The sequence below is a fragment of the Mus musculus genome, chromosome 5, assembly GCF_000001635.26.
Source record: "Mus musculus strain C57BL/6J chromosome 5, GRCm38.p6 C57BL/6J".
Taxonomy (NCBI): Eukaryota; Metazoa; Chordata; class Mammalia; order Rodentia; family Muridae; genus Mus; species Mus musculus.
Genome location: NC_000071.6, coordinates 124,569,933 through 124,579,138, shown reverse-complemented (window position 1 = coordinate 124,579,138; position 9,206 = coordinate 124,569,933). Strand labels below are relative to the sequence as shown.

General features: G+C 49.1%; 1 protein-coding gene across 2 annotated transcripts; it reads left to right on the top strand.

Moving 5' to 3' along the window:
- Window positions 1–7: 7 nt before the first annotated feature.
- Eif2b1 (eukaryotic translation initiation factor 2B, subunit 1 (alpha)) lies at window positions 8–8,925 on the top strand. 2 transcript variants are annotated; one of them, NM_145371.4, is made up of 9 exons: window positions 8–138; window positions 601–702; window positions 1,987–2,123; window positions 2,225–2,341; window positions 4,429–4,541; window positions 5,385–5,453; window positions 5,986–6,061; window positions 7,253–7,378; window positions 7,785–8,925. In NM_145371.4, the coding sequence occupies exons 1-9, from the start codon at window positions 126–128 to the stop codon at window positions 7,947–7,949; spliced, it is 918 nt and encodes a 305-aa protein (NP_663346.1). In that variant the 5' UTR covers window positions 8–125; the 3' UTR covers window positions 7,950–8,925. The 2 variants fall into 2 exon arrangements, with proteins under 2 accessions (NP_663346.1, XP_006530338.1); XM_006530275.4 differs by lacking the exons at window positions 8–138; window positions 601–702; window positions 1,987–2,123; window positions 2,225–2,341 and adding an exon at window positions 2,873–3,299 and having other exon boundaries at window positions 7,785–8,486.
- The last annotated feature ends 281 nt before the right edge of the window (window positions 8,926–9,206 follow it).

Here is a 9,206-nt window from a genome sequence, read left to right as displayed (position 1 = left end):
ATTTCCGGCGCCGACGAGTGACGCCACGCACGCCGGAGACGACGGAACTGACGCGCGAGAAGGGCGACGCGCTGTCAGGCCGTGCTTTGCTGCTGGCGCCTTGCGGGAAGTCGCTCGAGGAAGCCATGGAGGACGGTGGTGAGTGTGTCAACAGAGCGGCGGGGACACACGGTCCGCGGCCTCCGCACTGGCAGCCTGAGCTCCGGGCGAATGCGTTTAGTTTAAAAGTGAACTGTAAACATTTATGTCTGTGCACATGAGCAGACTCGATTGGCGAACACTGCTCAAAAGACTGCAGGCGACATAGATGAAGTGGATGAGCGGAGTCTTTAGAATACTACTAGCCTCTGGTCTTAGCCCCTGAATTTTATGCCTTGTGCACCAATAGCTTTTTTAAAATATGGAAGAAGTTATGTCCCTGCCAACAGTAAGGATGTATCGTCTCTACCCCTACCAACATTTGGCCCCTTTAACTTTAAAGGCTGCTTTTTAAAATGTATTTGCCTCTTATTCTTAAGGTCAGCAGTTGTTACCAAACTCTCTGGCCTCTTCCTGTTAAGTTCACGTGATGATCCTTTTTTTTCCCCCCTCTCTCCTTAGAGTTAATTGAATACTTTAAGTCTCAGATGAAAGGAGATCCTAAAATGGCCTCAGCTGTGGCTGCCATCCAGACTTTGTTGGAATTCTTGAAGAGAGATAAAGGTAAGAAGGGTCAGCCCCGAACAGTCTGGGCCTCAGGAAGGTCTTCAGATGACTATTAGGAGTGTGAACAGGCAGATATGTAGATATGTGTACAGTCTCAAGGCCAACCTCTGTGTCCATGGTAGACTTGCGGGCCTGTAGGGAAGCCCTTGGGTTATCACCGAAAGGATTTCCATCCACCTACAAAATATGGCCTGATGCAAGAGGCAACAATACAGCCTTAAATTAAAGGCTTATATTAGAGCAATAATTTAGCTTTATAGATGCGTACCAAGCTCCTAGCTTATCCTCAATTCTGTGCAGTGCTGTAATGTTCCGGAATAAATTCTGGTATCAATATTCATTGAGACCTACTGAGTATGATAAGTCTTAAGATCCTGGGCATAACATGGCCTCTTATACTTACAAAATATGGGCCTTTTTCGTTCTCATGGGATGGCCAAGAGGAGAATTTCTCTAACACAGCCTCGCATATTTTCCCGGCATACATACATTCAGATACCTTGGAGCCTGCAGATCTGTCTCACAGATCTCATCTGCCCTGCTAAGTAATGACCTGCCATGTTGTCGCTTGCTGCAGATCCCTGCTGGCCTCTTTGACATTTACTTTCTGGTTTATTAGTGTGTGCATGAGTGTGGGTGCACATGAGGACAGCTATTGGGAGTTTCTTCTTTCTTTATTCAGGTCACCAGGCCGGCACCACAAAGCAGTTTGCCTACTTTGCCATTTGGCCTTCTTGGTTTTTTGGTTTGTTTTAAACCAAGTGTGTCCCTTTCTTAGGCCTTGGCATCCCTGACATCTACACAGGAGCTGTCCTCACTGGTCTTCACATGTCTGAGTCCTTCATCAAGTCTTGGTTTCTGTAATGCAAGAGGCCAGCCTCGCAAAGGCGCTTCACCTTATGTGTCATCCTGCCTTTTCCCGTCATTGTTCCAGTTTGTAAGGTGTCAGTCTCTTTCTGTGCTGATTTATTGCTCCGTGAGAGCAGGGCCCTCTCTCGTGCAGTGGCTGGCACAGAGAAGCAGCCAGTGTTCTTTGAAAGAGTGGATGCGCCCGGCGTGGTGGCGCATGCCTTTAGTCCCAGCACTCGGGAGGCAGAGGCAGGTGGATTTCTGAGTTCGAGGCCAGCCTGGTTGACAAAGTGAGTTCCAGGACAGCCAGGACTACACAGAGAAACCCTGCCTCGATAAACCAAAAAAAAAAAAAAAAAAGAGTGGGTGAAGCGCAGACCGGCAAGGGCAGTGACGCTAAATGAACATCACTTCCTCACTTCACCATTGCAGGAGAAACACTCCAGGGCCTGAGAGCAAATCTCACCTATGCCATAAAAACCCTCTGTGGTGTGGACTCCTCAGTGGCCGTGTCATCTGGCGGGGAGCTCTTCCTTCGCTTCATCAGCCTCACCTCCCTGGAATACTCTGTAAGCCCCGCCCTCCCCAGGACCCTTCTCTGTGTGCAGACACTGTGCGCTTTGCTGGCGGCTCCCTCCCTCCTCCCTTCACTTGGCTCTTCCCTTCCCAGGACTACTCCAAATGTAAGAAGATCATGATTGAGAGAGGAGAGCTGTTCCTGAGAAGAATATCCCTGTCGAGAAATAAGATTGCCAATCTGTGTCATACATTCATCAAAGACGGGGCGGTGAGTAGTTGCCTCTTTCGTGCTGCTAGAATCAAGAGCTTTGGGGTCACGCTGCTGGGCCTGGAATGCTGACTCTGTCACCTACTGCTGGGACGGTGGACAGTCACTTCTCTGTCTTGAATTTTTCTTGTGTGTTAATAAGGACGGCAGCTCCCAGGCTGGGTGAGGGGTGACTGAGACGCTCTGTAGTGTGCACACTGTCAATACAGACATTATAGAGGCTCATCGTTGGGAATGGGGAGAACATGAGACCAGCATGCGTGGGTCTTGGTATAATAGGCTTTTTACTTTTATGTGGGGCTGGAGGGTAAAGCAAGGACCTCTAACCTGCTAGACATGCTCTACCACTGAGCTACGCCCATAAACTCTTGTTTTTTTGGTTTTCTTGGTTTTTTTTTTTTTTTTTTTTTTGGTTTTGGTTTTCCAAGACAGGGTTTCTCTGTATAGCCCTGGCTGTCCTGTAACTCACTCTGTAGACCAGGCTGGCCTCGAACTCAGAAACCCACCTGCTTCTGCCTCCTGAGTGCTGGGATTAAAGGCATGTGCCACCACGCCCGGCCCATAGCTCTTAGTAAGCTATTTTTCTAAGGGTTTTTGAATCACGTGTCTTTTGTATGTGTTTGTGTGAGTACGCCTAGGTGGCACAGTGAGTGTGTAGAGGTCTGAGGAATTGGTTCGTTCCACTGTAGGATCAGGGCATCACACTCAGGTCATCGAGCTCGGTGACAAGCACCTTTACCCACTGACCCATTTCACTTGCTCTGACTTTTATGATTGAGTTTACGGTGCTCTAAGCTGAAGTGAGTCTGCGCAGACTAGCTGTTACTGTGGTCACTGCCAAGCACCTTCAAGCCAGCGTTGGCACTGGGTGGAACTGTCCTATTTACAGCTACGACCTGTCCCTAGTTAAATGAGGAACAGCAGGCTCAGCCAGTCTCCAGCTTGTCCACTCCTCCAGGTGATAAACCCTGTTTTCTCTATCACCTGCCTGCGGTTGCTACTCTTGTGTTCACGGTCTGGGCCCCCAGATGCTCACAAACCAGCTTCAGCACGTGCTGTCTAAGATGGCTCCTCTGAAGAAACTGGCTCTTGGAGGCAGTGTGCCTTCAGCCACCCATTGGCCTCCCGCCATCTCAGCCTCCCAGACCACACCTGTGTTTGCTCACATCCTGACTCTCAGAGCTCACCCTGCCTTTTACTGCGCTTCTTGACTTTGAAGTATGCTATTAAATATATGAGAGGTTGTGTAAATGGTGGTGTCACAGACCTGGGCCGTTGGAGGCCTGGCCACGACCCTCCTCTCCTGGGTCACAGAGTGTGGCTAGAGTGTAGCTTTCTCACCTACCACCCACAGCAGCCTGCCCTTAACCTTTCAACTGGGTTCAAAGCAGAGCTGCAGGATCTCAGAGCTGCGGGCAGGTCACCCGTGGGCTTGCTAAATGCAGACGCCTCGGGTCTAAGTTGAGGCCTGAGCACCCATGGTTCTAGTGAGCAGTTATGACAGCCACGTCCACTGCATTCTTAGAGCCTAGGCCATGTGAGTGCATAAGTCATCACCTGCACCACAGATGGCTGTACTTACTGCACTGTGCTTGTCAGTTTGAAAAACTTGTTAGCTCACCTTGTGTCTAGTGACTAGATCTTTTACTTCTAGAAAGACGGGTGGCTGCATTAGTGGGACATGTGACAAGAAGAGGCACCTAGGGCCTAGTTCCCTTGGCCTTCCACTGCCAGTGGCCTCATCGGACCACTCTTACTACCTACGCTTCTTGGCACCTGTAGGCTCAAGTATGCAAGCTCTTTATCTTAAGGCTAGGGAAGCCAACCCATGGGCCTCCAGATGTAGTGGTTTATGTGCCTTTGGGTTCTGCTGGGGAGATCTGTGCCCTACTTTTGGGGGCAGAAATGTTCAAAAGTTCAAGCTCAGTGGGCTTGAAGTTCAGTGTACTGTTATGTCACCCTTCTGATCATGGTTGGTTGTAGAATACTGGCGCTTCACCTGACAGGAGGAGTCATGGCAGTGCAGACAGGGTGGGCAGTGGCTGGCAGGCAGCTTGCCCCTCTGATGGAGGTTTCTTGTTCCATAGAGAATTTTGACTCACGCCTACTCCAGAGTTGTCTTAAGAGTCCTGGAAGAAGCCGTGGCAGCCAAGAAACGGTTCAGTGTGTATATCACGGAGTCGCAGCCTGATTTATCTGGGCAAGTATCTCGCCACTGGCCAGGGAGTCAACATTGCCTTGGACCCGTTCATGACTATTCCCACCCCTGAGAGGAAAGACCCTGTGGGCTCCAGGGGCACAGTGCCGGATGTGGTGGTTTGGTTTTGTTTCCAGTTTTGAGGGTTTTTTAAGGTAGTTATGTCAGGGGAACAGCAGGACACTAAATGAAAGAATTGGTGATTAACAGCCCCATCTCCTGAAAAGCAAACTTTGTTCTGTTTTCCTCTGGTTGTGGGACGTGAACCCTGACTGCCCAGGCTCGTCAGGCACTCTGGAGCTCCTCCTCCGGCTGAGCGGGTTTGAGGCAGGGCTTCTCCTTGTTGTCTTGACAGTCCTGAAAGACTGATTTATTTTATGTGCATTGGTGTTTTGCCTGGGTGGATGGATAGATACATATAGATATTTCCATCTGTGTGAGGGTGTTGGGTTCCCTGGAACCGGAGTTACAGACCATTGTAGTGCCATGTGCGGGCTTGAAATTAAACCTGGGTTCTCTGGAAGAGTGGCCTGTGCTCTTAACTACTGAGCCATTTCTAGCCCCCAACTCCACAACCTCCTGTAATTTCTAGGGGATCCTATTCCCTCTTCTGGCCTCAGGCAGCAAGCATTCATGGAGTGCACAGACATACATGCAAATCACTATTCACATAAAATAAAAACAACTATGTCTAAAAACAAGAACTAAAGAACTTTGGTTCCTGTTTGCTTGGTCCAGAGTCAGCATCTGCCCCTTAAGCCACTAAGGTTACAGGACATCTTTGTCTAAATCAAGGTCATCATGCATCACTGGGACCTCACTGTCATGTTTTCATGTCACCTTCAGTAAGAAAATGGCCAAAGCCCTCTCCCACCTCAACGTCCCTGTCACTGTGGTGCTGGATGCTGCTGTCGGGTAAGTGACTCTTCCTGTGTCCCTGCATTGCTGGCTCCAAGCAGAGTTTGAATCCTGGCCATAAAATCTGACTGGGTAGCATCTCTCCTCTTACAGTAAGCAGCATAGAAGACAGGCTGCAGGGGTCTTGCTTCTGAGACAGACTCTTATAGCCCAGACTGGCCCAGAACTCACAGTCCTTCCTCAGAGTGCCAGGGCTGCTGGCAATGAGCCTCAGCCTGGCTGCTCATGTTTTCAGAGTAAAAGGCTATGGTCAGCAGTTAGGTGATTGCTGGGCTTTGTCCGCATACCTGGCTGTGCAGTGGCTCACTGGGAGCATCTTCCAAGTTGGGTCATCGGTGTGTATGACCCACAAATAGTAGTCCTTTGAAAAGAAAGCTCACTATTGAGGTGGTTAGAGGTTCTTGGATAGCATCTTCAGTAGTACTGTCTTAAACAGTAAACTGTCACACACCTAGTATCCCAGCACTGGAGCAGAGGCAGGCGACTCTGAATACCAGGCCAACCAAGGATTTCTTTTCTGTCTCCTCAGCTATATCATGGAGAAAGCAGATCTTGTCATAGTTGGTGCTGAAGGAGTGGTAGAGAACGGAGGCATTATTAACAAGGTAGGTACTGTCATACTGTTCCCAGAAGCCCCTACAGCCTGAGCAAGACCTTGTCAGCTTTCTTCTTTGGAGGCTGATCTTGATGAATTTAGTCAGTAGCATTTACATGTATACACAATAGGTACTTTTGTTTGGATATGTAACTTGAGACCAGGTATTATGTAGCTCAGGATAGCCTCAAATTGTCTCAAACTCCTGTCTGTGCCTCCCAAGTGCTGAGATCATAGGCATGACCATCACACCCAGGCAAACTGGATTCAGCTTGGAATTGAGTGTCTCTGGTTTTGTTTCCATTTGATTGAGGACTTCCATCCCCAGGGTTTATTACATTTTCTCTGTCACTTACCTTGGAAATTATGACAGATGTCATAATCATATTAAGCTGTGCATGGACCGTCATAAGTCTCAGGTTCACTGGCATTCGGCACACTCAAGCCATGCAATTGCCAGTATTTACAAAGCTTTCTATTTGTCCCAGATGGCCTTTTCCCATGTCCCTGGTCACCTTTGTTCTGCTCTGTCCTGATTTTTCCAGGCGAGGGAACCACAGATAAGTAGATTTACATGACACTTATGATTTTGAGCTTGACAAACTTCACTGGCCCCACTGCAGCATGTGTCATTGCTGTGTGCTTTCAAGCAGAGTACCGTTCCATTATAACACGACCACTTGCCCATGTTCACCTGTAGTGGACACTTGGATTTTCCTACCGTTGGCTGTGGTGCAGGGTGCAACTGTAGACACTGGTCCAGTGTCTGAGGCCCCCAAATATGGAAAGTGCTGGCTTATCTTAGACTGCACTTACTTTTTCTAACTGGTGATGCTGGCATCTTTTCATGTGCTTTGGGAACATTTATCTTTCTTTCTTAAAAGGTCCTCTTTGAAGGCTAGGAATACAGCTTAGCTGGTAGAATGCCTGTCTAGCACACTGAAACCCTTAGTTCAAGCCCCAGCACTGAATAGACTAGGCCTGGTGGAACTCAAGAAATCCCAGCACTAGGTGGTGTGGAGGCATGAGGATCAGAAGTTCAAAGACATACTCGAGTGCAAGGCCAGCATAAAATACATTAAGACCTTGCCTTTTAAAAAGCAACAGTTCAGATCGCCACGCCAAGATTAAACTTACTGTGTTTCCTTCTGTTTCACTGAGCTATGCAAGCTCACCCTGTCCATCTTTCCTGACTTCTCAGATTGGAACCAACCAGATGGCCGTGTGTGCCAAAGCCCAGAATAAGCCCTTCTATGTGGTTGCAGAAAGCTTCAAGTTCGTACGCCTCTTTCCACTCAACCAGGAGGACGTCCCAGATAAGTTTAAGGTAAGTTTTATGTATTTGACAGGGGTCTTTGACTATACCCAGAAAGTTGCTCCCTTCCCATTGCTGTTTCCTGCAGCTTTTCCGGTGTAGAGATGGGAGCTGGAGCTGGGCACAATCTCACTTACATAGCACCCTGCTGAGAGCCTGGCAGAACCCCAGTTTCTTCATCCCATCTCTGCTTTTACAAACCATGTGACCTTGGCCAGGCACTTCCATTGTGGCCTCCTCTCTCCTGTGAGATGGGAAGGTATCCTGGACATGCTGTCCCTGCCAGCCTGCTACACAGCCAGTGTCCTGACCCAGGGGTAGTCCCGGCAAGAGCTCACTTACAACTCAAGCCAGGGCCTCAGCAGTGCAGAGCCTGGATACAAGGCCAATCCAGCTAACCACGTTCTTTCCTCCTCAGTACAAGGCAGACACTCTGAAGTCTGTGCAGACTGGGCAGGATCTCAAAGAGGAACACCCATGGGTGGACTACACCTCCCCATCCCTCATCACCCTGCTGTTTACGGACCTGGGTGTGTTGACGCCATCTGCTGTAAGCGATGAGCTCATCAAGCTGTACCTATGAGCCGAGTCGCTCCTGCCAACATGCAGGAAGCACGCGCTGTGCAGGATGAGCAGCCTCTCCACGCCAGCCAGCCAGGGGCTGAAACTGAATCCAACATCAGACGTCCTGAAGAATCCGTGGACTTCTGCTCTGTCACATCTGAAGCCTGTTTCCAGTTCTGGAAGCAAGCTGAGGTGCCCTTATGGTTTTCGGAAACTCGGTCTCAGGAAGGACAACTGAGATTACATCTGCAGTCCTGAGGAAAGACGGCACACGAGCAGAGACCCCCTTCTCATACCACACTCAGACGGCTGAGTACAAACCTTATGGTGCCTCACAAGACAGCAAACACTGGCTGACTACGTCTGGCTTCGGGGCTCCCTCCCCTCAGCAGCCCAAGCCAGACAGGAGAAATACCAATGCAGGAGCCATTCATGTGCCACTGCGCACAGAATGTTGTCTATAGAAAATGGGAGTTTACTTTAAACATGGTTAGAACCCAAACAGCTTTTTAAAGTTAAATGTGGAAACAAATCAATAAATTATATGAACAATTTAGATACGGTATTGCCTCTCTAAGTTGACAGATCAGAAACAGTGCAAGCACAATTAGGCAGAACCCATTAACAAGAAAAGGCCTAGCAGCACTTCTCGGGGTAGTTCTTCCTGGTTTTAATAAACCACCGCCAGAGCCTGTTCTGAAATACTCTCAACCCCAATCTGACCCCAGCCTGTGGCCCCAGAACACGGGAGGCTAAGGCAGGAGGATCAGTCTGAAATCATCCTGGACTACATAGTTGTCTTAGTTAGGGTTTCATTCCTGTGTAGAGACACCAAGACTAAGGCAACTCTTAATTTTTGTTTGTTTTTTCAGTCAGAGTTTCTCTTATAGCCCTGACTGTCCTGGAACTTACTCTGTAGACCAGGCTAGCCTCAAACTCAGAGAGATCCACCTGCCTCTGTCTCCTGAGTGCTGGGATTAAAGATGTGTACCATGAGGTTCAGGCTATGTGAACTTTTATATCAATTTGAGAGAGGGAAGTGGGGGTGGTTGGTATACAGCTCCAGGCTGTCAATTCCACCATCCCTGTGACAGTGAAGTCTGTGTGGATGCAATGTGAGGGCAGCTGCGTGCTCATCACAGAGGTCTCTCTAGACGCTGGGAAGACAGTAGGTGCTGGCTGCGATGTCACTGAGGAAAAAAGGCCTCCTGGGTCACACGGGTGAGAGTGGAGGACCATGAGAGGGAGTGCCATGAAGTCAGGGCTCCCAGGAGGA

What these genes read in the sequence shown, in the direction of transcription:
- Eif2b1 (NM_145371.4), top strand. An exon ending in TCACCTCCCTGGAATACTCT is followed by an intron (nt 2,124 to 2,224) that starts GTAAGCCCCGCC and finishes TTCCCTTCCCAG; the next exon opens with GACTACTCCAAATGTAAGAA. An exon ending in CATTCATCAAAGACGGGGCG is followed by an intron (nt 2,342 to 4,428) that starts GTGAGTAGTTGC and finishes CTTGTTCCATAG; the next exon opens with AGAATTTTGACTCACGCCTA.